Below are 27,974 nucleotides of genomic sequence, written 5' to 3' on the forward strand. Positions count from 1 at the left end.
GCACAAATAGGTACAGAAAAAGGCCTACATGTTAACAAAGTAATGAAAACTGCAAAAGGTAAGACGGATTCCTTTAAGCGGTGGAAAGCTAGTCTCAGTGAGGCTGATAAAAGGGAACACAGCCTGTGGCAAATAAAATGCAAGTCTGTGATCAGGCAGGCAAAAAGGGAATATGAGGAGCATATAGCGAAAAATATAAAGATCAACAATAAAACTTTCTTCAAATATATTAGAAGCAAGAAACCAGCCAGGGAGGCAGTGGGGCCCTTGGATGACTAAGGGGTAAAAGGAGTACTGAAGGATGATAGGGAAATGGCTGAGAAGCTGAATGCATTTCTTGCCTCTGTCTTCACTGTGGAAGATGAGAAGTGCTTGCCCACTCCAGAACCGCTGATTTTGGGAGGGGTGTTGAAAGACCTGAGGATTGAGGTGACAAGAGAGGAGGTCCTATGACTGATAGACAACTTAAACTGATAAATCACCAGGCCCAGATGGCATACATGCGAGAGTTGGGAGTAAGCAGTGAAGTGGCTAAATTTGTGGATGACATGAAATTGTTCAGGGTGGTGAAAAGCAGGGAGGACTGTGAGGCACTCCAAAGGGATCTGTCAAGGATGGGCGAGTGGGCATCAACGTGACAAATGGGGTTCAATGTGGCCAAATACAAAGTGATGCACATTGGAGCCAAAAATCCTAACTATAAATGCACATTGATGGGGTCCAAACTGGCAGAGACTGACCAAGAGAGCGATCTTGGAGTCGTAGTAGATAACTCACTGAAAATTTTGAGACAGTGTGTGACTGCAATAAAGAAGGCCAACACTATGCTGGGATTATTAGGAACGGAACTGAAAACAAATCAGCCAGTATCATAATGCCCCGGTATAAATCGGTGATGATGTGACCATATTTGGCATACGGTGTACAGTTCTGGTCACCACATCTCAAAAAGGATATTATAGCATTGGAAAAAGTGCAGAAAAAGGCAACTAGAATGATAAAATGGTTAGAACACTTTCCCTATGAAGAAAGGTTAAAGTACTTGGGGCTCTTTAGCTTGGAGAAAGAATGACTGAGAGGTGACGTGATTGAGGTTTACGAAATTATGCATGGCATAGAGAAGGTAGAGAAAGAAGTCCTTTTCTCCCTTTCTCACAATACAAGTATTCGTGGGCACTCGATGAAATTGCTGAGCGGTCGGGTTAGAATGGATAAAAGGAAGTACTTCTTCACCCAAAGAGTGATTAACGCATGGTATTCACTATCACAGGAGGTGGTGGCAGCTACAAGCATGGACGGCTTCAAGAGGGAACTGGATAAATATATGGAGTAGAGGTCCATCAGTGACTATTAGCCACAACGTATAGATTAGGAACTCTTGGTCTGGGGCAAGGAATGCTCTGCCTTCTTGGTGCCTGTGGTGAGGGGGCAACAGTGGGAGGGCTTCTGGTGTCCTGGCCCCACTGCTGGACCTCCTGATGGCACTGGTATTTCTGGCCACTGTGTGACACACGAGTGTTGGACTGGATGGGCCATTGGCCTGATCGAACATTGGCTTCTCTCATGTTCTTATATGAATTCTCAGTCTGGGGCAAGGGATGCTCTTTATTCTTGGTGCTTGGGGGGGCAATAGTGGGAGGGGCTTCTAGTGTCCTAGCCCCACTGCTGGACCTCCTAATGGCACCTGGTATATTTTGGCCACTGTGTGACAGAGTGTTGGACTGGATGGGCCATTGGCCTGATCCAACATTGACTTCTCTTATGTTCTTATAAGAACTCTCGGTCTGGGGCAAGGGATGCTCTGTATTCTTGGTGCTTGGGGGGGGGTCAACAGTGGGAGGGCTCCTGGTGTCCCGGCCCCGCTGCTGGACCTCCTGAGGGCACCTGGTGTTTTTGGCCACTGTGTGACAGAGTGTTGGACTGGATGGGTCACTGGCCTGATCCAACATTGGCCTCTCTCTTATGTTCTTATAGGAACTCTCGGTCTGGGGCAAGGGATGCTCTGTCTTCTTGGTGCCTGGGGGGGGGGGCAACAGTGGGAGGGCTTCTAGTGTCCTGGCCCCACTGCTGGACCTCCTGAGGGCCCCTGGTATTTCTGGCCACCGTGTGACACAAGAGTGTTGGACTGGATGGGCCACTGGCCTGATCCAAAATTGGCTTCTCTTTATGTTCTCTGATGTTGTTATGTTCTTATGAGTTGCTGGGAAAGGAGCTTCCCAGGTTAGGAGGCTTCCCTTGATGCTCCCCGGCAGCACTGTCTGAATATGCTGTGAATCTCACACAGAAAAGGCATCCTCTCTCCATGGCCTGCCTGGTGCGCATCGCAAAAGGAAAAAGCTGCCTGCGCCTCTGATCCAATCAGTCTTTGACAATCCCAGGAAAGTCTCTCCTGGAGAAAGCACCATCACTCAGACATCCCCCCTGCCCCCACTCCCTGCAAGTCACAGGGAAATAGAAGGCAAACAGCCGCAGCCAGGCCATAGCAGCGTTTAGCTTTTCCAAGAGAGGCGAAATTATTATTAAAGCAATTCTGCTGCACCTACAGTAGGTCTCTTGCAATGAAACACCTTGTAATTTACCGTCAGTCCTGTAGGCAAGTCGCGGGGAAGGGGGGGGGAGAGTTTCGGCTTCGGTAGCTGCATAGCAAGCCATAGCAAATCCCTTTCCATACACAAACTGAAAATAGTTTAGTCTTTTTATGCATAGCTCTTCAGAGATCTTAATTGAGGTTTCCTCCCAAAGGGGCTCCAGGTGATATCAGACGCCCTGGACAGAATTAGCAACAGCCAACTCCACAACAACAGCACCCCGCAGAAGGCGGATGAAGCCGCGTTCCCTGGGTTTGATGCGCACCTTTTCTTGGGGAATGCTGGCACATTTGGTTTTTTTTCAAGAACTGGGACATTATCCCACCACCTTCCAAAGACGTATATATATTCTGTTTTAGCACAAACATCAAGACCATCAGTCACGCACACACACAATGGACACAGTTGCACTCAAATTGCCCAAGCATTACTATTACAAACGGAGCCTCCATGGTCAGGGACTGTATACCCCTGAGCCCCAAATACAGGGGATGATCGATGGGTGAGAGCTCTTGTCTTCCCACACTGCTGACGGGATTTCTGGGGCATCTTGGCCACAGCTAGAAACAGGATGGTGGCCTAGACAGACCCCCTCCATGGTCTGATCCAGCAGGGACCATCCAATTGCTAGTGGCCACCAGCCATCGAGGGTCACAAACGCCCATTTGCAAGCAAGCACCTTCTCGCCACAGACAGCCACGCCTCTTTGCCTATTACTGAAAGCAAGAACCTGATGGAAAGGCCATCTCTGTACCAGAGGGCCATAAGAGTAGCTTCTTCCCCTTTTGCCTCTTCCTTGTTCTACATGACTGCGTCCCACACATAATGCAAGATCACTCCTGCTTGGATTCGAACTTTGTCAAATTTCACATTTGTTAAGTGGGTTAAGACAAAAAATCTTGCTTCATCTTTAACTCAGGTTAAAGACACAACTATATTTATATCTCTATACCCGACTGCAGTTTTTCTCTTTAAATTAACTTCCTCTCTTGCAAATCTGTTTCCCCCACGCCCATGCATCTCCTGTGGTTTTTCCTCTCTCTCTTTCTTCTCTACTTCCTTTAAAAGAAAATCTGCATAATGCAATTTTCCCACTTGGGAACAAACAAATTGAAATTCCCATCCTAAAGGATGCATAATGTATGAATAGATCAACAGCATGAGGTTGGTAACGTTACACCATCTGTTAGGTACCTGTTTAAAATGGATGCTTCAGACTTACCAAAACGACACTAAAAGGCAGCCTGGATTTTGATGAACTTACAGAATGTAGCTTTGTTGTTGTTGTTCAGTCGACAGTAGAGTCCGACTCTTCGCGACCCCATGGGCCACATCACTCCAGGCCCTCCTGTCTTCCGTCGTGCTCTGGAGTGTGCTTAATTTCATGTTTGTTGCATTGATAACACTGTTGAACCATCTCATCCTTTGCCGTCCCCTTCTTCTGTTACCTTCCATCTTTCCCAGCATCAGGGTCCTCTTCTCCAGTGAGTGCTCCCTTCTCATTGGGTGGCCAAAGTATTTGAGCTTCAGCTTCAGTATCTGGCCTTCCAGGGAACAGTCAGGGTTGATTTCTTTTAGGATTGACTGATTTGAGCTCCTTGCAGTCCAAGGGACTCTCACGAGTCTTCTCCAGCACCATAATGTAGCTTTATACTCTCCCAAATTCACTCCCCCCAACCCCCTCCTCCCCTTCCTTCTTAAGTTAACTGATGAGAATGATTTACACTTGGAGAGCTGATAAGAGAATAGGAAAAGAAGATTCCTTTCCAGGCCTGTGGGCGTTTCTCAACGGAATGACTTTCTAATCTTCTCTGTATCGTTCCAATTTTAGAATATGTGCTGCCGAAGTGAGCATGGAATGACTTTATAAACAATGTGGCCACTTCACCTGTGCTTTTCACTGTCACATCTGTCTATCCGTTTTGCAAAAGGAGGCCAGAGAGAGGCTGGATCTTAGCTCCTCCCACAAAGCATCAGCCATCAGCGGAACAGGAAACCACGTGGCCACCCAGCACTGGCAACTATGCACACCTAATGTACCAACTGAGAACAAGGGACATACACAGGGGTTGCTCTGAAATAGATAACTCCCTAACTGAGAACACACGGAGTCGCCTTCTACTGAACTAGACACCCTTGGGTCCATCAAAGTCAGACTGGCAGCTGCTCTTCAGGGTCTCAGGCAGAGGTCTTTCACATCATCTACACCAGTGGTGGCGAACTTATGGCACGGGTGCCGGAGGTGGCACTCAGAGCCCTCTCTGTGGGCACGCGTGGCATCGCCCCAGCCAGGCCCAGACCATCATTAAAGTGTCGAATTCGCTGCCAAATAATTTTAAGTCAATGAAAGCATTTGGGATTGCTTTCCTTCCTTTGTTTGGATCATCTTAAGTTAACGTATGAGTGGTTTTTTCTAAAGTAAAACCTCAGTATTCAGGTTAAATTGCCGTGTTGGCACTTTGCGATAAAGAAGTGGGTTTTGGGTCGCAGTTTGGGCACTTGGTCTCTAAAAGGTTCGCCATCACTGACCTACAGCCTGGTCCTTTCAAGTGGAGATGCCGGGGGTTGAACCTGGGACCTTCTGCATACTAAGCAGATGCTCTAGCACTGAGCCACAGCCTGGTGAAACGCCGCCCTCTTTTATTTCTCCTGCTTTAATATGAGCAGACTCAGGCAAAGCCAGCCACCATGGGGGCTCCAGTTAGCTATCTTGGGTAATCACCGTTGCTGGGACTAACCTCCATGACGGTGCCTATTCCCTTTTTGCCAGTGGGTTCCGCAAGTTCCTCATGAGATCCCCCCCCCATATTTCCCAGTGAGGCTTCTCATTCACCAGTCTTTCCAGGGATCCCCTTACAAGAGTTTACTCTACATCGGCTGCAGTCTTTCTCACCCCCCCCCAATTTACCAGTTAGCATATTAATTGAACATATAGGGAAACACACCACTGCGCACAGGTGTGGGTGAGTGCAAAGCGTTGCGAATGTCATTCTCAATGGATCTCATTAACAAAGACAGCCACCTGCCATCTGGAACATGGTTGGGAGGGCTGTTCCTCGGGGGGCGGGTTTACGTCCCCCTTCGCAGCATTTTCAAAGGACTGCCATTAGACACAGGGACACAATACTGCCTTCTCATGCATCAAACCCTCAGTCCCTCAAGGGCAGTATTGTCTCCTCAGACAGGCAGTGGCTCTCCAAGGTTCTCAGGCTGAGATCTTTCCCATCACCTCCTTTTAACTGGAGAGGCTGCCAGGGATTGAACCTGGGACCTTCTGCATGCCAAGCAGAAGCTCTTCCACTGAGCCACAGCCTCTCTTTAAAGCTCTCCAGGGTCACAGACGGAGGTCTTTCCCATCACCTGCTGCCTGGTCCTTTTTAACTGGAGATGCTGCCGGGGATTGAGCCTGGGGCCTTCTGCATGCCAAGCAGAAGCTCTTCCACTGAGCCAAGTTCTTCCACTGAGCCAAGTTCCCTCTCTACAGCTCTCCAGGGTCTCAGGCAGAGGTCTTTCCCGTCACCTCCTGACTGGTCCTTTTAACTGGAGAGGCTGCCAGGGATTGAACCTGGGACCTTCTGCATGCCAAGCAGAGGCTCTTCCACTGAGCCACGGCCCCTCCCCTATTGAATTCTTTGGAAACAAATAAGGCCATGGAAGTCAAAGGTGTCCACCTGCCCTCTCTCAACGGGTGGCCCAACCTCCACCAGCAAGGGCCCAACCTTTGCAACAGCCCCCTCCCCTCTGCTGGTCTCTGTGCAATAAACCATTCATTATGTCGTCGAAGGCTTTCACGGCCGGAGTTCATTCGTTGCTGTAGATTTTCTGGGTTGTGTGGCCAGTAGCAAAACGTCAGGCTCTACAATGCCAAGACCACGGCCACACAACCCGGAAAATCTACAGCAACTAAACCATTCATTGGTCACGAGCTGCCACCTTCCACCTGAACAACAAGCACAACACTGAGCATCGAGAAACAGCCATGACGTGCCTGGCCACAGGCCCTGCCCAAGCCGTGCCGGCGCTTCGCGAGTCACCAGGTGTGGAGGCGGCAGGTGGCTGCATTTGCAGCAAGCCCTGGAATGAAAGAGCAACTGGTATCTGGTACAGGCCTTTGTCAAGGTATAACGAATTGCCCAATTAAGCCTAGCTGAGATGAAGGGAAACTACAGCTCATTTGTCTGGATTGCCAGAGACAGGCTCGGCAGACGGGCAGGAACGTGGTGTTAACCCCAGGATAGGCAGAGAGGGGAACTCGCTCTGGGCTCCCTGGAAAACTGAGGACGAGGGATGCTGTTGAGCAGCACAGGCAGCTGGGGCTTCAGAGCACAACTGAAGATGAGCAAGCACATTCTCTGTGAATCATGGGTGGGGGGGGAGGGGGGATGACCCGGCAGGAACGACACACCTGAAGCTGCCAAAAAGCAGGGGTTTACCTAAGGAGGCCGGTGGCAAGGGAGAATGGGGTCAGCCAGCACAGCCGGCCCCTTCTTACATGCCCAGGGAAATGCTGATTGCCACTTTGAAGAAGAAGAAGAGATTGGATTTATACCCCACCGTTCACTTGGAGTCTCAGAGTGGCTTACAGTCTCCTTTCCTTTCTTCTCCCCACAACAGAAACCCTGTGAGGGAGGTGGGCCTGAGAGAGCACTTTCCAGAACTGCCCTTTCAAGGACAGCTCTGACAGAACTATGGCTTGCCCAAGGTCATCCAGCAGCTGCAAGTGGAGGAGTGGGGAATCAAACCCGGTTCTCCCAGATTAGAGTCCGCGCGCTTAACAGGAAGCAATTTCCGTGATTCTAAAGAGAACCTCCATATTCATGTTGTTGTTCAGTCGCACAGTCGAGTCCGACTCTTCGCGACCCCATGGACTAGATCCCGCCAGGCCCTCCTGTCTTCCGCTGTCCTCTGAAGTTTGCTCAGTTTCATGTTCGTTGCCTCGATGACACTGTCCAACCATCTCATCCTTTGCCGTCCCCGTCTTCTTTGACCTTCAATCTTTCCCAGCATCAGGGTCTTCTCCAGTGAGTGCTCCCTTCTCATTTGGTGGCCAAAGTATTTGAGCTTCAGTTTCATTATCTGGCCTTCCAGGGAACAGTCAGGGTTGATTTCTTTGAGGATTGACTGATTTGATCTTCTTGCAGTCCAAGGGACTCTCAAGAGTCTCCTCCAGCACCATAGTTCAAAAGAATCTATTCTTCGGCGCTCAGCCTTCCTTATAGTCCAACGCTCGCAGCCATACATGACTACTGGGAATACCATTGCTTGGACCATGCGTATTTTTGTTGGCAGGGTGATGTCTCTACTTTTTATCATGCTGTTTAGGTTCGCCATCGCTTTCCTCCCAAGGAGCAGGCGTCTTTTAATTTCATGGCTGCAGTCACAGTCTGCGGTGATCTGGGATCCCAGGAACGTGAAGTCTGTCACTACTTCCACAGCTTCCCCTTCTATTTGCCAAGGAGTGATGGGGCCGGATGCCATGATCTTAGTTTTTTTGATGTTGAGCTTCAAGCCCACTTTTGCGCTCTCCTCTTTTACCCTGAGCAAGAGGCTCTTTAGGTCCTCTTCACTTTCTGCCATTAGAGTGGTATCGTCTGCATATCTGAGGTTGTTGATCTTTTCCCCAGCAATCTTAATTCCCGCTTGTGATTCATCCAGGCCAGCATTTCGCATGATGTACTCTGCATATATATTAAATAAGCAAGGTGACAGTATACATCCTTGTCGTACTCCTTTTCCTATGCTGAACCAATCAGTTGTTCCGTATCCGGTTCTAACTGTCGCTTCTTGGCCCTTATACAGGTTTCTCAAGAGACATGTGAGGTGGTCTGGTACTCCCATCTCTTTAAGGACCTGCCATAGTTTGTTGTGATCCACACAGTCAAAGGCTTTAGCATAGTCAATGAAGCAGAAGTAGATATTTTTCTGGTACTCTCTTGCTTTCTCCATAATCCAGCGAATGTTGGCAATTTGATCTCTAGTTCCTCTACCTCTTCGAAACCCAGCTTGTACTTCTGGTAGTTCTCTATCCACGTACTGTTGAAGCCTAGCTTGTAGGATCTTGAGCATGACCTTGCTAGCGTGTGATATGAGTGCAATTGTGCGATAGTTTGAACATTCCTTGGCATTGCCCTTCTTTGGGATTGGAATGTATACTGATCTTTTCCAATCCTGTGGCCACTGTTGCGTTTTCCAAATTTGCTGGCAAATGGAGTGCAGAACTTTAACAGCATCATCTTCTAAGACTTTGAATAGCTCAGCTGGAATACCATCACCTCCACTAGCTTTGTTGTTAGTAATGCTTTCTAAGGCCCATTTAACTTCACATTCCAGGATGTCTGGCTCGAGGTCAGTGATTATACCGTCGTGGTTGTCAAGGACATCGAGGTCTTTCTTGTATAGTTCTTCTGTGTATTCTTGCCATCTTTTCCTAATCTCTTCTGCTTCTGTTAGGTCCCTACCGTTTTTGTCCTTTATCATGGCCAGCTTTGCATGGAACGCTCCCTTGATTTCTCCAATTTTCTTGAAGAGATCTCTAGTCCTTCCCATTCTATTGTTTTCTTCTATTACTTTGCACTGTTCATTCAGGAAGGCCTCCTTATCTCTCCTTGCTGTTCTCTGGAAATCTGCGTTCAGTTGGGTAAATCTTTCCTTTTCGCCTTTGCCTTTCGCTTTCCTTCTTTCCTCTGCTATTTGTAAAGCCTCATCAGAAAGCCACTTTGCTTTCTTACATTTCTTTTTCTTTGGGATGGTGGTGATTGCTGCCTCCTGTACGATGTCACGAACCTCTGTCCATAGTTCTTCAGGCACTCTATCTATCAAATCCAGACCCTTGAATCTATTCTTCACCTCTACTGTATATTCATCAGGGATGCGATCTAGGTCAAACCTGAATGGCCTCGTGGTTTTCCCAATTTTCTTCAGTTTAAGTCTGAATTTTGCAATGAGTAGCTCATGATCTGAACCACAGTCAGCTCTAGGTCTTGTTTTTACTGACTGGATAGAGCTTCTCCATCTTTGACTGCAAATTATATAGTCAATCTGATTTCGGTGTTGCCCATCTGGTGATGTCCATGTGTAGAGTCGCCTCTTAGGTTGTTGGAAAAGGGTGTTCGCTATGACCAGTGTGTTCTCTTGACAAAACTCTGTTAACCTTTGCCCTGCTTCATTTTGCTTTCCAAGGCCAAACTTGTCTGTTATTCCAGTTACCTTTTGACTTCCTACTTTAGCATTCCAGTCCCCTATGATGATGAGGACATCATTTTTTGGTGTTAGTTCTATGAGGTGTTGTAGGTCTTCATAGAACCGGTCCACTTCAGCCTCTTCTGCATCAGTGGTTGGGGCATAGACTTGGATTACTGTGATGTACTCTGGATTAAAGTGCAGGTTCTCTGTCCATGGTGGGAAAAGCATGAATCTTGCAGTTTCTGTGAGGCTAGTGCATACATTTTACTTCACATACATGCATAGAATCATAGAATCACAAAGTTGGAAGGGGCCATACAGGCTATCTAGTCCAACCCCCTGCTCAATGCAGGATCAGCCCAGAGCATCCCTGACAAGTGTCTGTCCAGCCGCTGCTTAAAGACTGCCAGCGAGGGAGAGCTCACCACCTACCTAGGCAACTGATTCCACTGTTGCACAACTCTTATTAGAAAAAAGTTTTCCCTAATATCCAGCCGGTACCTTCCCACCTTTAGTTTAAGCCCATTATTTTGAGTCCTATCCTCTGTCCTCGCAGGGCTTGGTCTCCAGCCCCCCCCCCCCCATCATCCCTGTCGCTCTCCTCTGCACCCTTTTCAGTCTGTCCACACCCTTTCTGAAGTGAGGCCTCCAGAACTGCACACAAGACTCCAGGTGCGGCCTGACCCATGCAGTGTACAGCAGGACTAGGACATCTTGCGATTTGGATGTTATGCCTCTGTTGATACACCCCAAGATTGCATTAGACAGTTTTTTAGCCTCCGGCTCACACATTCTTGTCTTAGCTCAGGAAGGAGGGCTCCAGAGCAAAGTAATTTATGCAGTAGCCAAATCACCTGCTCACAACTTTAATGCCGGCAGCTCACAAAGGAGAATTTTTGCTCACAAGACTCCACGGCTTAGAGGGAGCATTGATGGGAAGCTGTGTTAGTCTGTCTGGAGCAGCGGAAAAGAGCAAGAGTCCACAGGCACCTTCAAGACTAACACAATTTATGGCAGGGGAGGAGCTTTCGTAAGTCACCACTCACTTCTTCGAAATAACTCACAAAAGCCATAACGTTTGTTAGTCTTCAAGGTGCTACTGGCCTACGGCTCTTTTCTATTTAAATGTGGTTGAAGATAAGTACTGAGTGTAGGGCTCGGGCACTGCATTTCCCCACCTTCTTGTTTAGCCTGACTGCTTGCACAGACCAAAGGGATTCAAGCCATGTGGAAACAGCCGCCTTGCTCAGCGCAGCGCTAGCGTGCCTGCTGCAACTGCTGTGTCTCCAGAATAGCACACGTTTGCTGGCAATAAGCAAGGCGGATTATTTCTCTATTGGCTTGGGAAGGCTGGTGTAACGACACTGGCAGAACTCTCCCCAGCAGTCTTTTCCAGGGCTGTTGAGACTGTGGTGGGAATCCATTATGGCAAGCCCACGTTCGCACCTACCTCTGTGGTGTTGTACCCAGATTGCTGGCTTGTACCGGAACTACAAATGAGAGACTCTAAGCAGAAGTCAAAAAACTCAAATTCAGAAGGGGCCTTAAACACGCCTACACTTCAAAACACAATTAAATTGAACATGCCCAACAGAACACGCTGGCCTTCTAAGGGGAGCACACCCAAGCCCTTTCCTGCACCTTTGCTCTACGGAAGCCGTTTCCGCCTGTCAAACCAAGCCTGCACATTCCTCCCAGCAACGGCATGGCTTTACCACATTCTGTAATTGTCCCATCCCTCCCCACCCAGAAGCTGGGATGTTTGTGCGCATGCCCTGATATTACAGCTGTGCACCCAAATGCTATTGGGGGGGGGGGACATGAACTGTCATAAAAGGGCATCATTTTTATTCAATTTTACTGTTCGCAAGAGGAAATAAAGAGGAGCACCAATGTGCAAAACACTTCAGCCATCTCCTCCTTTAGTGCATGTCCCAGAACTGACCCCAGATTTCAACAGGTGGCTCGGAGTCACAAGACATCAGAAGAGCCCTGCTGGATCAGGTAGAGTTGCCGAATCCAAGTTGAGAAATTCCTGGAGATTTGGGCTGGGCCTGAGGAAGGAGGGGTTTGAGGAAGAGACGGCCCTCAGCAGGGTATCGTGCTACAGGGTCCACCCCCCAAAGTCACCCTTTTCTCCAGGGGAACTGATCTCTGTCGACTGCAGATAAGCTATAATACCGGGAGATCCCCAGGCCCCGGCTGGAGGCTGGCAACCGAGGATCAGGCCAGTGGTCCATCCAGTCCTGTTATCAGTCTCATACAGCGCAGGTGAAGCAACTGCCTTGGAGGTCCGGCTCACGGGGCACAGAGGCCAAGGCCTTTCTCCCCAGATGTGGCTTCCTAGCCCCGTACAGGAGAGGACAACCGCTGAGTCTCTTTGGCAGCTTTCTTCGGCATGGGCAGCAGCGTTCCTGGCCTTTCTGTGCCGGGGCTGACGTGGCATCGGTCGGACCCTCTCTCCTTCCCATTCCTGGCACAGAACCCCTGGCCTGGGCCTGGGCTGAGCAACGGGGCTCCTTGAGGTAACCGTTGCCTAGTCAGTGGCCTTTCTTTCTTATACAGAAAAGATGACAGGGAGCACGTCCGTGTGTGTGTTTGTGGGTGTGGGGGGGTGTCCATCTAGTTCAACATCCTGTTTCACACAGCAGCTGATCAGTTGCCCTGGAGGGCCAAGAAACAGGACATTAAATGCCAAGGCCTTCCAGGCGCTGCATCCAAGCATGGCGGGGGGGGCAGCCTCCGGGTGGCACCCGGAGATCTCCAGACGACCAAGATCGGTTCCCTTGGAGGAAAACGGTTGCTTTGGGTTCCCATCCGATGGCATCCTATGTCATTAAGGTGACTCCTCTCCCCAGACCCCCCCCTCCACAGGCTCCACCCACCAAAATCTCCAGGCATTTCCCAACCCGGAGCTGGCAGCCCTATAGCCTGGTTATTCAGAGGCCTACAGCTCCCGAGCATGGAGGTTCTCTTTGGTCGTCATGGCCAGGAGCCCCCGGCGGGCCTCTCCCCCCTACACGGATCTATCTACTCCCCTCTCCAAGCCATCTGTGCTCAAGAGGCCGTCACTGTGGCCACCGGCAGTGAGGCCCACAATTGAATTACTTGTTGGGTAAAGAATTATTTCCTTTTCATCGGTTCTGAGAAAGAGCCCTCCCTGTCCACTTTCTCTGCCCCTTGCATAACTGAAGAAGAAGAAGAAGAAGAAGGAGATTGGATTCATACCCCATGGCCCTTCACTACCCAAAGGAGTCTCAGAGCAGCTTACCATCTCCTTTCCCTTCCCCTCCCCACAACAGAAACCCTGTGAGGTAGGCGGGGCTGAGAGAGCTCTGACAGAAAGCGCTCTTTTTCGAGAACAGCTCTTATCAGAACTACGGCTTGCCCAAGGTCATCCAGCAGCTGCAAGTGGAGGAGTCGGGAATCAAACCCGGTTCTCCCAGAAACCTCTACCCCCCCCCCCAATCCTAATTTCTTCTAAACTGAAATCCCAGACGCAGGAGAGGTAGTCCGCCACCCCAGCACTCTGCAAACATTTCCCCCTTTCAGGTCTAGCTCTCTTCTCCCTGAGCACTTGGGCTTATGTCGGAATCCTCAGTCTTTGAGGGGCATGAGTGGCGCATACCCCAGAGCCCGCCGAAGAGCCATGCCGAGCCGGGGTCCTGTGCTACTCTGGTGTGCTGCTACCTAAGACAGAAGCCTTCAGAATCCCTTTTTCCCTGACAGCAGATGTTGAAAGCAAAGTCTGGTAATTACAACTGGGTAGAAAGGCAGAAAACACACTGGGAAAGGAGCAATTAGCACAGGCCATGGAAATAAAGACAGAAAACAATCTATTTAACTAATTGCCTTAATTAAAATCTAAATGCTTCCTGAGAAGGATTCCTGTCGGCACCGAAGGCTTTTCCTAAAAGAACAGGTTGATGGGCTTAGATCTTAATTCTTAACAGGGAGCCCCCCCCCCCAGCTGCCTGTCTGTGCCCACTGTGCCCGGTTGCATAGTTAAGAAGCAGGGGCTGGCACCAAGCAGAACCGAGAACCCCGCCTGCAACTTCACCACCTCCATGAAACAATGCCAGCGGGGGGGGGGGGGGGACGACGCAGAATGGATTTCTTCTTGCAAAGGTAAAGCAGCCTGCTAGCTGGTGGGCCTCCCCTCCCCCCCAAGGAGGAGCCAGCCTTTCACATCGCAAATAGGGAGTCTGAAGCGTCAGTTTTCCAGTTAAGGGCCTGCTCCAAACCAGAATAGCCGGGCTGGAATAGCAGTGCTGTTATCCTGCCACCCTCTCCCCAGGAAAGAGAGGGAGTCCACACTTCTGGAATGGAACCTCTGACCCTTCCCTTCAAGGAGGAAGCAGCCGGCGGGAGCACAGGTGACCTCTGAACCGGCTAGGGAGACGGAGCGCTTTACAGCTGCAGGTTCACACAGGAGAGCAAATTGCTGCTCTTCGGAATGGAAGCCGCAAAAGCAACCTAAAAATATTGTTAACGGCATGACTTGGCTCTCCCACGTGGCTTGACAAGGAACAAAACTCTGGAAACTCTTCTTGATCTCCAGCACCCCACCTCCACCACCAACGCCGCCACACGGACTCAGTAAACCTGGAGATGAGGGGGAAGAGCCGCTCACACTCCTTGCGCATCGCATCTCACCACACAAGGTGGACAAGCCAAGCTGGAGCTCGGGTGTCTCTCCAGGGGGAATGTCCCACTTTGCCTGGTGGCAGCTCTCCAGATCTCAGGCAGCAGAGAAAGGCCTTTCACAGCACCCTTGACCTCCAAGCCTCCCTTCGAGGGGGAAGATGGGGGGGAATAACCCGAGACCCTTCTGTGCCACCCTGGCCCCTGGAGGACTGTTACAGATCTGCTGCTCTGTTACAGATCTGTTGGAAAAGATGTGGAGAAGTGGGAACATTGGTGGCAGTGTAGAAGCATCAGATCTTTTTGGCAAGACGTTCTAAACCAAATAAAACTAATCACAGGTTACGAAGTACCATTCGACCCAACTCTAATCTTTTTGGGCACCTGGAAATCAAAAACCAGACCAACGTTCAGTCGCGATTTGATCACTAGCCTCATAGTGGCTGCTAAAACATCGGTGGCCTCTATAGGGAAATCAGACAAGGCTCCAACACGTACCAACTGGCTAAACAAAGTTTGGGATCACCTTATTTTAGAAAAAAAATCACTGACCGCTTACTTCAGTCAGACATCTGTCCTAAATCATCCAATTTTACGGGGAAATGGACTCCATTTATGGAATATATCTCAGCTTCGGACTCTCTACCCCAAAACTCTCTATACTTCAAATTACTAGACTACTAAACTTTGCCTCTTTGACCATGCTGCAATGCCTAGTTCTGACATCGTTATGATATAATTAAATGGGACACACGCTATTACTTCTTTGCATTAGCTCACTTTTATATCTACCGAAACACAAGGGTTATCGGTACTAAACGGAGCTTGTTGACAACAAAGCAAAACCACTAGTACTATAATGCTTTGCAAACTATTTACGCTGTTTATGCTGTTCTGTAAGTTTAACACTACTGACTATTACTTACTTTTGAGAAAAACTTAATAAAAATAATAATAATTAAAAAAGAAGATCTGCTGCTGCCCAGTGCCACGCAAAGTGTGGCATGCCCAGAGCCCCCCCAGCAAGCAGCATCCCGTGAACTGGGCATGGGCAGGAAAATGCCTCTGTTCCCAAAGGCTACCACAGAGACGCAGAGGGGTGGCAATCGGAGGACCACCCCCACCCCTGGCCCCCATGCCACTGAGTGGGAGCCACAGCCCTGGATCCTTCCAGTCTTGCTTTGTGGTCTTCTCCTGCAAGGTGACACCCCAGAGCAGCAGCCCACGGAGGGGCCCCCTCCCCAGTGGCAACGGCACGTTCTCAGCCCCGTCTCTCCTCCTGCCCACTCCCACTGCTCAAAAGAACACCAAACGGGTCAGGAAAACCGGGGTGCCAAAAGTGCCAGGGAAGAGCAGGGCTCCTGGGGTCCTTCCCGGGCAGCATCGTCAGTGAGGGCAAAGGATTCATGGAGAAACCTCCGCATGAGCAGGCAGAGCAGTCCGGCTGGCCGGCGCCTGCACCTCGCTTGAGGTTACACACACACGCACACCCGGACGAATGCCGACCAAAGATGGGGCACAGGGCGACTGCAAAGCGGGCCTGACTCTGGCAAGCACGGGGGCTGGCTGTGCGGCTGCTGAGTGACGTCCTTGCGGCCAGACGAACCCTGGAGCCGGGAGGGTCCCCACACCAACTCTCTGGCCGGCCCAGTGGCAGCCCTGCAGGGCGTTCTCTGGGCATGGCGGCAACAGCTGGGCCCCCACCTGGCTGCGAAGCTTCTCCAGCTCCTCTTTGCTCCCCAGCGGGCCGGCGTCTCCCCCCGCGGTGGCCAGCAGGAGCTGCACGTCCGCCAGCAGAGCGTGGGTCCTCTTCAGGTCGCGCCGGAGCCTCTTCTCCACGTCGAAGTCTCGGTGGCCAATCTGGAGGGGGGCGGGGGGGGGGAAGGAGACGGGTCACAAACATCTCTGCATCCGGAGGCAACCTGCCAGCCGCTCGGGCCTCCCCGGGGCAGCCCTCCCTGGAAGGTTCTTCTGAGCCTGCTCGCCAGGCAGAGGCAGGCCAGCCGGCAGAGGTTTCACGCTGCCGCTTCCAGCAGCAGAGCCAGCATCTCTTGGCTGCTCCAAGAGACAGAAGCCAAGCTGTGCTTCACCGCCCTACTCCGCAGGGAGGGCAGCCTGAGCTCCCCACCCGAGGGTCCCACAGTTGATCACTGAAGCTGGGGACACAGCAAGGCTTTGCGCAGAGGGTGTGAGTCACACGTTACAAAACCATGGTGGCTGCCACTGGAACTTTCCACCCAATCTGCCTCTGGAGCTCCGTGCTCAAAATTCAGTTCCTTGGCATGCGCAGGCCCAATGTGGATCAGGACTGTGGACTGTGGGGAGAGGGGGCTTAAACCCCCCCCCCATTCTCCCAAAGGGAAATGACCCTGCAAAGCCACCCTGTAACTGCTCAGCAAGTTTCCCCACTGGGCCATTAGCAGCCCCTGGGGCGGTTTCAGATGGAGAAAACTGTGGTGGGGAAGGCTTAAAGCCCGCTGTTCCCGTGTGCCACGGTCCTGACCCAAGTGGGCTTGCATGCGCCTGAGAATCGAGTTCCAAGGACCGAACTCCCAGAACACGTCTGACCGAAACTAGTCTGGTGGCCACAAGGACATGGCGATCTGCCCACTGGCACGCTGAGGCTGCCTGCTCCAGGCTCAGGCCCCTCGTCCATCTAGAGGCCTTTCCCAACACACGAGATCTGAGATGTCGGGGGCTGAATCGGGACCCTTCCCTACACAGAGCTGCGGTGGCACCGATGGCCTCCTTCCCTCTCGCGCCTGGTGGGTTCTGCGCCTTGGCCCTCTGCCCGCCTCCCTTGCACTGGCCGGGGGCAGGAGGAGAGAAGACCCCCTTGGTTGGCACCCGTGCCCTGGGGAGGCCTCCTTGGACAGCCCGGGAGAAAAGCCGACCTTCCTCCCAACCCAGCAAGGTACTGCAAACGGAACCTGGGCTTTGCGGGTGTAAAGGCCTTCCGGGAGGAAAAACATCCGCCTGGAGCCCCTGCGAAGGCGGGACTGGCCGGGGCAACCCTGAAAACTGGGTGCCCGTTTGCCAGAAGGGGAGCCCACGCCGAGCGGGGCGGCCCTCTCCACCTTTTCAAAGGGATTTCGGGTTTTGTGGGATTTGGGCAGCGGTCCCCCAGCACGGCTCCACTCCTGCTTGAAATGCAAGCCCTGGTGTGCAAGAACCCCTGCCAGGCCATCTCCTCCCTCGCTGCCGTGATGCTCCACTGGGTTGAGCGCACAACACATCTGCCGGAATAAATTAATTCCGTGCCCTAAATACCAATCTGGGCTGTTGCCACCCCTGCCCTGGGAGCTGGGCCGTCACCATCCTCCCGGCTCATTAACAGAAACAGGGGCCCGAGAGGGCGGCCGTGGACCTCACTCTGCTGGAGAGTCATGAGCCGGCTCCCTGCTCCTTCCTCCCACCAGGAGGGGTGGCCAGCAGAAAGGTCAGCCAGGGGCAGCCGTGGCATCTGGAACGCCCCGTTTCCGTGGACGTGAGGCTGAGAGAAATCTTGGGGGACTAAACGTTGCAACCTCTACACACAAAACCATCCCTGCTTGGAGAAAACTACACACCAAGAAGCAGGGCTCCAGCCCGGCCTCTCCCTGCTAGTTTTCCATATTAGGGGAAGGGGAAGAAGGAGGAGGAAGAAGAAGAAGAGGAGGAGGAGGAGGAAGAAGAAGAAGAAGAAAAAAGGGAGGATGAGGAGGAAGAAGAAAAAGAGGAGGAGGAAGAAGAAGAGGAGGAGGAGGAGGAAGAAGAGGAAGAAGAGGAGGAGGAAGGGAGCAGCTGCAAACATCTGCTGGCCCCTTGCTGGCCCGGGACTGGCACGCAGGTGACTCTTTTGCCAAGGGGCCGAAGGGGGCCGCATCCTACCTGCTCGCAAAGTGTGGCGATGAGGCCTTCCAGGTCCTGCTTCTCACGGAGGATCCTCTGCTTCTCCTCGCACTCCTGCTCACACTGCATCTCCAGCTGGCGAAGCTGCAAACAGGCCAAGCACAGAGAGGGGGGGCAGCCTCGGTGAGCATTGCTGTGAGCATCCCTGGGCCCCTTCACGGACACCCCCTGGCTGGCTAGGCAGCCTCCAGGCCCGAAAGCGCCCTGAGGGAATCCGGAGCATTTTGCGTTGCACTTGAGGCAATGCTGGGAAGCGGGACAGAAACGGGGGGGGGGGGCCACAGCCCCTGGCCCCCCGCCTCTTAAGCCAGAGAGAGGCTCCTGCCCTCTCCCCCAGGGGCCTGCTCTCCAGTCCCACCCCACCAGAGTCAGTGCAAGGAACCCCCCCACACACACACAGGTGTGTCTCCCTCCCACCTTCCCGTATGCCATTCCAGCCCCCATGGGTGCTCTGAGCTTTCTCCATCTGCTTCAGGAGGACCGCAGCAACCGCCCATTCGGGACAGTGCTCCAGAGCCAAGAGTGCCCAGCCGGGGCCCCCGGGGGAGCCAGCACGCAGGGCCCCAAGACAATGGCCCTCCCACCCAGTGCTCCCTCTAAGCTGTGGAGTCTTGTGAGCAAAGATTCTACTTTGTGGGCTGTTGGCATTAAAGTGGTGAGCAAGCGATTGGGCTGCTGCATACATTAGCTTGCTCTGAAGCCATCCCTTCCTGAGCTGAGACAAAAATGTGTGAGCTGGAGGCTAAAAAACTGCGAGCTAGCTCACACTAACTCAGCTTAGAGGGAACACTGCTCCCATCTCACCCATACCCAGCCCTGGCATGCCAAGGTAGACTGCCTTTGTACATGGAGGCTACCCTCAGATGTCACTTCCAGTCACTGACAAGGGTCTAGGCAGCATGAGTTTGTCTAATCCTTCCCCCTCCCTCAAGTGATCCTAAACTAGTGGTAATAACGGGGTTCTTGGCCAGTGAATTCCACACCCACGCAAAGGGAGAGCCATCTGGCCTGGGCCCAGGGGGCCACCCCCTGCTGAGCCAGCATCCCGCCCCCCCTTCGGCCCATCCAGGCCACTCCTGTCTCGGGCAGAGAAAGGTCTTCCATATCCCCTCTGACCCGATCCTCGTGTTCACTGGAGGTGCTGCCGGGAATCGAACCGGGGTCTTTCCGGATGCCGAGCAGGTGCTCTGCCACGGAGGAGCCACAGCCCCCCCCCCTCCACCGCATACCCGTTTCTGGCAGGACTGCCGGACGTCCTCCAGCTCCTCCTCTTTGTCCTCCAGCTCCTTCTGGTGAAGCTGCTTCGTCCGCTCGATCTCCAGTTCCAGTCTCAGGTGCAGCTGGAGGGGGGTGAGGAAGACAACCGCCCTGAGCATGCACAGCCTCACAGACATTACTGGGCTGTGAACCCGACAGCGACACAGTCAGGCGGGGCAGAGACAGAGACTTGCCAGGGCCTCCCCCAGGCCCGTAGCTACAGGAGGGGATATCTCGGGGCCAGGCCCCCTAACATACTCCCAAGCCCCCCCACTTCCCATCCCACCCAGGTGCTCCTTTGGGGGGATGCAGGAGTGTGTGTGGGGTGCCCCCCGACTTATTTAACCCCCTCCCTGAATTAAAAAATCCTGGCTACGGGTCTGGCCTCCCCCCCACCGAGCACATGACAGAGGAGAGACCCAGGCAGGGGATCGCCCCTTCTGTGCCACCTGCTCCTCCTGGCCCGTTGGTGCAATGGACTGTGCTGCTTCACAGCGGAGGCGGAGACCTGGCTGGGATGCCGCGCCCTGCCCAGCCCAGCCCCGCCCCACAGACCCCTCACCTGCTCCAGCTGCTCAATGGTGCGCGCCTGGCCCCTCAACTCCTCCTGCTGCTCGGCCGCGCTGGCCTCCAGGTCCCAGAGCTTCTTCCGGAGGGCGGCCACGGCAGTGGGGTCCAGGCTGCTGGAGGCGCTGAGCTCCTGCACGCGGGCGCCCAGCACCGCGATCCGCTGACTGAGTCCGGAGTTTTCGGATTCTTTCTCCTGGGGGTACGGAAAGGACCACAGGCAGGACACAGAGTTTGGCCCGCTAATCATGTCAGGAACAAGATTTTTTTGCTTTGATAGTTGAAGTTCTAAAGCTGGAGTACATCTTGCCAACTTCCGCCAGGCATGTTTTCAGCCCAGCTCCCTTCAAAGCGGCATCACCGGCATCCCCAACAGCGCCCACGTCGATTTCCTGATGAGCCCCACCCAAGGAGCTGGTGGGTAGCCTATTGCTTCAGTCCTGCAGGGACCCGGCCGCAAAAGTGTGGGTCCCCCCCCCCAACCCGCAGAATCCGAGATGAGCCCCTTCCGCCCCGCCCGCCTTTACCTCCAAGCGCTGCTGCAGCTTGGCCAGCGCGTACTGCAGGCCCGTGTTCTCCAGTGCCACTTTCTCCCGCAGGCTCTTCTCAAAGGCCGACTCTCCCAGGGCTTGGGCCAGCTGCATGTCAAACCTGCCAGAGGGGAAGCCTTCTGTTGGCCATCCATCAGCCACCTCAGGAGGAGCCCCATGAGAGGACCACCCCCAGAACTGGACCCAGAGAGACCTGGGGGGACCAAGGCTCCCTCTAAGCTGCGGAGTCTTGGGAGCAAAAATTCTACTTTGTGAGCGAGCGACATGGCTGCTGCCTACATTAGTTTGCTCTGGAGCTGTCCTTCCAGAGCTAAGACAAGAATCTGTGAGCTGGAGGTTAAAAAACTGTGGGCTAGCTCACGCTAACTCAGCTTAGAGGGAACACTGCTGAGGACCCATTGCTGGAGGCAGGAAAACGGGAACCAGATCTGCCGCTGGCAGGAGGCCCCCATGACGCAATAAGCATCTTTGACATTACCAGAGAACAATAATTCAAAAGACAGTTTAGATCTTAAATCTGCATATATCCTTAAAAGTGCATGTACTAAATGTCTGATTTGAAAATAAAATAAAATAATGGGGGGTTTATCCCCCCCCCCATCTTTATCACCACCTCTTCATATGATAATATATATTGACCTATAATTAATGCCTCTGAAGTATCCAAGTTATTTTTTCTCCAGGTTTGGAGACTACCTAAACTAGATAGATCTTGTATCTGTTCATTAAAGAGTCTTGATGTCATTGGTGACTAAAACTGCCCTGTACCAAACTGCCAATACTGAATAAATAACAGTATTATCCCAAGTCAATTTTCTATTATCATACCAAATCAGATCTTTCCATTTTAAACCATTTTTAAGAAAAGTTTCCTGATAGGTATTCTTAGGAAAAAAATATTTAAGCAGGGATAAAAACAGCAGAACAATGAATAAGAGTCAAGAGTCCATGCGTGTGTTTGAAAAAAGGAAACAGCTTTACTAGAGCTAACATGGTGAAAAGTAAATGGGATGCCAGGCAACAGACACTAGAGCCTACATGTTTACTGCTAGAAAATTACTCGGAAGAATGGCACCTCTTCTTCACCAAGAAACAAAGGGACGAAGAGACCCCAAGATGCTAAATAGCCAATACACTGATTTCCAATCACAAAGCTAAAGTTCAGGTCATTTAACTAAGACCTCCTGTAAGGTTGGACTGACGTTTCTCACTTAGTAGAAGATTGGATACAATAAACACATGTGACTTCCTGTTGACCAAACAAAGTTAACAGTATAATTACTGAAGTGTTTTAACTTGTTAAACCCAACATTTCCAAATACTGATTTTCTTCCTCATGTCTGTACCATTCTATTTCCTATTTAAATCTGCAGCTTTTCTTATAAATATACCTGATGTAAGCTTTGAATATGTCCTGTATCACTGGCCAAGCTGCTTCTATGGTGACATTGAATAGGAAAAATTAATCTATACTTGATTGAACTAATTCCTGAACATCTTCTCTTTTCAAAAGCCGGTTTCCCAACTTCCAATAATTTGGATGACTTCCAGCTGCTTTTGGATGGATATTTTATTGCTGTTGTTTATTATGCATTTTAATATGTTCTGACTGTTGTTATATAATCATAAACCACCTGAGTAGCCAACATGGCAGGACGGGACTGTTTTACATCAAGCGAGAAAAGCCAAAAGGCTGGTGCAAGCCAGAGATCTCCCCCTGCTGCCAGTCTCACATCCCCCTCCTTCCCTTCCACACCTGTCTCAGCTGTCTGCACGCAGCCCCAGCTGGGCCCCTTGGCTCTGCCCTGGGTACAAGCCCTAGAGCCACTGATGGGACCACTAGCCCCAAAGCAGGAGAAAGAGGGACCACCACCCACCCACACGACACGAGGCCTCAGACCTTCTTGCAGCCTTGACTGGCTGTTGCTGCAGAGGGTGAGCAAAATTTGAACAATTCAGCAAGAACCACCAAGCAAACCAGTTGGAGCTACAGGGACAGCAAAGGGCTGGGACTCACCAGCCATTCTGCAGCACAAACTAGGGGACGATGCTGGGCACGTTGCATTCCTGGATTTAAGCACAGACCTAAAAGCCTAACGTTTGAATGGAACAAGCACGTCAGTGCAAATGCATCGTGCAGGTACGTGCCAAAGGAGCCGGGGTGGCCGCTGTTCCTTGCGAAGTGTGTCCTGGGAGGCAAACCAGAGCTTGCCCTGGGCAGTGTGTGTGTGTGTGGTTCGCACTCACCTGTCCCCACCAGTGGCAAAGAGAATAAGAACATAAGAACATAAGAGAAACCGCTGTTGGATCAGGCCAATGGCCCATCCAGTCCAACACTCTGCGTCACACAGTGGCCACAAATACCAGGTGCCATCAGGAGGTCCACCAGAGGGGCCAGGACATGAGAAGCCCTCCCACTCTTGCCCCCCCCCCAAGCACCGAGAATACAGAGCATCACTTGCCCCAGACCGAGAGTTCCTACCTATACCTTGTGGCTCATAGCCACCAATGGACCTCTGCTCCATAGGTTTATCCAGTTCCCTCTTTGAGCCGTCTATGCTTGTAGCCGCCGCCATCTCCTGTGGCAGTGAATTCTATGTGTTAATCACTCTCTGGGTGGTGAAGAAGTCCTTCCTTTTATCTGTTCTAACCCGACCGTTCAGCAATTTTGTGGAGTGCCCACGAGTTCTTGTATTGTGAGAAAGGGAGAAAAGTCTTTCTCGACCTGCTCTATCCCATGCACAATCTTATAAACCTCGATCACGTCACCCCTCAGCCGTCGTTTCTCCAAGATAAAGAGCCCCAAGCGCTTTAACCTTTCTTCATAGGGAAAGTGTTCCTATGAAGAAAGGTTCAAACGCTTGGGGCTCTTTAGCTTGGAGAAATACCTCCACTTCAGCCCAGATGCCTCCAGTTCAAACAATAGCAAAGTGGTGAAGAGCCGTGCCCCAGAGTATGGGGAGCCAGTGAGACTGCAGGCCCAGAGGGACCCACCTTGATCTACTTAGAAAAGACCTGCTTTGCCTCTCCAGAGAGCCCGCTCCAAGCCGCTGACAGTCCTCACAAAGCTGGCTAGAAGCGGAAGGCAAAAACCACTTAAAAAGCTCCGCCCATTAATTAAAAGCCTGGGAGTAAAAAAGGGAAATTTAGCGAGGTGCCTCAAAGAGAGTCGGGCAATTGGTTCGAAATGCTGTGATAAATATCGATCTTCAAACGCACAACCTCCAAGAACTTCCGCCAGAGTTGAATACTTCCCAATAATGGGAGGAAATTTGAATTATTTGATTAGATTAGCAATTCATGACCTTGCCATTCATAATTCATGATTTTCTAATCTAAAATTCAGCATAAAACTCTCAGCGCCTCCGATGCATGGACTTGGGAGTTTTAGCGTCTTTCACAAAACATGTGACAGGACTTGCAGGCCGTGCCAGCTGCTAACAAAGCGCTGAGTCCAGGGAGGGAAGTCGAATCGGGAGCAGAAGGGCTCAGAGCAGGAAGAAGGGAGCAGGTGAGAGGCTGCGGAAGGAATGGAGAGCGCAGCATCAGGCGAGACAGAAAGACAGGAGCCGCTGTGCAGCCAGGCTCCACAGCAGAGCGGCTGCCAACACAAGGCGCCGAGCAGTCCGGGTCAGAGCCACTCCTGGGAAAACAGAGGGCTCGGCTCATCTTTACATCACAGAGAGCAGGACCACAGGAAGCAACAGTCTAGGGTGGTAATGGATGGGGAGAGTGCAGGGAAGCACTTGAGGGGACCACCAGCATTCCCAGAAAATAAGCGGAAGGCAGTCTTGAATTAGCATAACATCAGAGAAGCCAATACTGGATCAGGCCAGTGGCCCATCCGGTCCAACACTCTGTGTCACACACAGTGGCCAGAAATACCAGGTCCCATCAAGAGCAGTGTTCCCTCTAAGCTGAGTTAGTGTGAGCCAGCTCACAGTTTTTAGCCTCCGGCTCACACAGTTTTTGTCTTCGCTCAGGAAGGATGGCTCCAGGGCAAATTTATCAATCCAGTAGCCAAACTGCTCGTTCACAATTTTAATGCCAGTAGCTCACAAAGTAGAATTTTGGCTCACAAGACTCCACAGCTGAGAGGGAGCATTGATCAGGAGGTCCACCGGCAGGGCCAGATCTCCAGAATGCCTCCAACTCTTGCCCCCCAAGCACCAAGGATACTGGAGCATCACTGCCCCAGGCATAAGAACATAAGTGAAGCCATCGGTGGATCAGGCCAGTGGCGCATCCAGTCCAACACTCTGTGTCACACAGTGGCCAAAACCCATGGGCCATCAGAAGGTCCACCAGCGGGGCCAGGACACTAGAAGCCGCCCACTGTTGCCCCCCCCAAGCACCAAGAATACAGAGCATCACTTGCCCCAGACATAAGAACATAAGAGAAGCCATCGGTGGATCAGGCCAGTGGCGCATCCAGTCCAACACTCTGTGTCACACAGTGGCCAAAACCCAGGGGCCATCAGGAGGTCCACCAGTGGGGCCAGGACACTAGAAGCCCTCTCACTGTTGCCCCCCCTTCCCAAGCACCAAGAACATCCCTTGCCCCAGACACAGTGTTCCATCTCTACCTTGTGGCTCATAGCCACTGTGGGACCTCTGCTCCAGATGTTTATCCAATCCCTTTTTGAAGCTGTCATGCTTGTAGCTGCCACCACCTCCTGTGGCAGTGAATTCCATGTATTAATTACTCTTTGGGTGAAGAAGGACTTCCTTTTCTCTGTTCTAAGCCTGCTGCCCATTAATTCCATGGAGTGCCCACGAGTTCTTGCACTAGTCAGGTTCAATCTGGTTAAAAAGTCTGCCCATTGTGGGGGGAACCTATGACCAAGGAAGACTGAGCCCTACGAGGAAAGGCTAAGGGCCTTGGGAATGTTTAGTTTGGAGGAGACTGAGTGGGGACATGATTGCTCTCTTTCAATATCTGAAAGGTTGTCCTTTGGAGGAGGGCAGGGAGCTGTTCCAGTTGGCAGCAGAGGAGAGGACCTGAAGCAACAGGTTTAAATTACAGGCAGAAAGGTATCGGCTGGATATTAGGAAAAACGTTTTCACTGACAGAGTGGTTCAAAGGTGGAATCCGCTGCCTAGGGAGGTGGTGAGCTCCCCTTCACTGGCAGCTTTCAAGAAGAGGCTGGACGAACATTTGTCAGGGATGCTTGAGGCTGGTCCTGCATTGGGCAGGGGGTTGGACTAGATGGCCTCTATGGCCCCTTCCAGCTCTGTTATTCTATGATTCCAAGTAGCCCCACTTTCACCCCCAACTCATTTGGACGGTGGCTCCCGTTCTTCCCCAAGGATGCAGAAGGCGGGTCCCACCCTGCAACCCTCGAAGGAGGGCTCCTTGGCCAGGAGGGGAGAGGCCAGGGAGGCACACAGCATGTCCTTCCCCAAAAGGGAAGAGGCAGACTCCCCCTCTCCTCCCCCTTCAGACGCCAGGGAGATCTCTCCTCCCCCTGACCAGCTCCCCTCTAGGCTGAGTGTGAGCCCTCCCCTCTCCCCCAGGGCCTGGAAAAGGCTGACTCCTCCCCCCCCCCGCCCTCCTCAAAGCCTTACTTCTTCTGCTTCTTCTCCAGCTCGTGGCTGCGGCTCTGCTGGCTCTCCGTCAGGACGCGGGTGTCTTCCAGGTCGCAGGTCAACTGCTTGCACTTCCTCTTCAGCCGCTGGGCCACCCGCTTGGCCCCCTCATAGGCCTTCTGGGCCTGGCTGAGCTGCAAAGGGCAAGCGTCTGGGTCAGCTGCAGCTCAGCAGCGGGTGCAAGAGAGGCACGCAGGGCCACAGTCCGCTCTTTGGCCCGGGACTGTCACACCTTAGCCCACGTTCTGTTGCCGGTAGTGACCTGGTGCAGCTGGGAAGTTCCCAAGCAAGGCATGAAAGAAGGCAGCCTACCTTTGCCCAGGAAGGGGCACTCAGGTAGACTGCCTCTGAGCATGGAAGTTGCACCAGGCTCTCCCTTTAACAGACTGCCATCCTGTCTGCCATGAACGTGTCTAACCCATTTCTGTACGGAGCAAGGAAGCCTGCCCGGGCACCCAAACTAAACAGGGCACGTGCAAGCAGATGGCAGGAGTCCGCCTGGCCATTAACTGGAGGCCCACACGGAACCTCCCCTCCCTGTGCTGCTCCGGGCTGCACTCGTCACAAGGTCCTGCGTCCTCAAACCTTTGCAGAGAAGGGGATTCAAAGGAGCAAAGCCCATTAAAGAGTAACTTCAAATAAGCAGAACATCGAATTAATGAAGCCCGTAATTCATAGACAAGCTAATGGGCTGCCCGCCCTCACCCGGGCGCCCCGGAATAGCCAAAGCTTCATTGCGCTTTAATGTACGGTGCATTTAGGCTGTTGTTTCTGCCCGTGCTTCGCTCAGAGTGACTGGGTTTTCATCCCATACCCTTCATGGAGGCTTTTCCCCCCAAAAAAGCAATTTGGGAGTCTCAGCTGGGAGTATTCATGTGGAGCTGCCGCCCCAAATTAAAACAGAAGGCTCACCTTTGAGGGGAGCCACAGCCCACCGTGACTGTCAGCGGGAAACCCCCCCCCATTCCTACACGAGTGTCCCCAGTATGCCTCTGTGGAGGGCAGACAGCGCCACAGCCTCCAGACACTATGGGGGGGGGGCAGCTCCAGAAACCCCCGCCCCGCCTTCCTCCGTGGCCCACCTTCTGCTCCAGCTCTTGCTTGGAGTTCCGCTCCGACTCCAGCCTCTCCTCCAGCTGCGAGACCCTCTTCCGGAGGAACCCGATCTCGGTCTGAGCACAGTCCAGGCGCATCTGCCACTCGCCCTCTGTCGGAAAGAGCGGCACCACCGGACAAGGACAGTGTCTTCCAGCCCACCCGAATGCACGCAGGCCACACACAGGTGGAAGCAGAAAGGGGCCTGGGGGCCTGGGAGGGATCCGTCCTGGAGCACAGGACCCACTCCAGAGGAATGTGGCTGAATGCTGAATTAGCAGCAACAGGAGGTGGCCTGGAAGGCCAGGGAAGGCCACTGGGTGGGAGGGCGCTTAGCTCCCCCCCCAATGATTTAAGCACTCTCCCAGAGCTATGGTTGCCAGCTCTGGTTTGGGAAATTCCTGGAGATTTGGGGGTGGAGCCTCCCGAGGGCAGGAGAGGGGAGACCTTAGCAGGGCATAATGCCGCAGAGCCTGCTTGCCCTCCTAAGATGGCATTTTCCTCTGGTGAACTGATCTCTGTTGTCCACAGGGTCTCCAGGTCCCTCCTGGAGGCTGGCAACCCTACCCACAGCTGCAATTTACCCCCCCCCCCCATGTTTGGGAGGAGG

General features: G+C 52.4%; 1 protein-coding gene and 1 non-coding gene across 2 annotated transcripts in view; both read right to left on the bottom strand.

Moving 5' to 3' along the window:
* Positions 1-27,974, bottom strand: part of MYO18B (myosin XVIIIB) — a 185,259-nt gene that overhangs the window by 60,640 nt on the left and 96,645 nt on the right. Inside the window, exons 29-35 of the mRNA XM_015426416.1 lie at positions 27,352-27,476; positions 26,249-26,403; positions 20,657-20,780; positions 20,125-20,325; positions 19,535-19,645; positions 18,285-18,389; positions 16,119-16,274 (exon numbers count right to left, since the gene is read on the bottom strand). Of these exons, the coding sequence (XP_015281902.1) occupies positions 16,119-16,274; positions 18,285-18,389; positions 19,535-19,645; positions 20,125-20,325; positions 20,657-20,780; positions 26,249-26,403; positions 27,352-27,476 (977 nt within the window). The remainder of the gene's footprint in view (positions 1-16,118; positions 16,275-18,284; positions 18,390-19,534; positions 19,646-20,124; positions 20,326-20,656; positions 20,781-26,248; positions 26,404-27,351; positions 27,477-27,974) is intronic.
* TRNAA-GGC lies at positions 5,832-5,903 on the bottom strand. The gene has a single exon. It is a non-coding gene; the product is annotated as a tRNA-Ala (tRNA).

This window comes from Gekko japonicus, unplaced genomic scaffold (assembly GCF_001447785.1).
Source record: "Gekko japonicus isolate JY-2015 unplaced genomic scaffold, Gekko_japonicus_V1.1 scaffold856, whole genome shotgun sequence".
NCBI lineage: Eukaryota > Metazoa > Chordata > Lepidosauria > Squamata > Gekkonidae > Gekko > Gekko japonicus.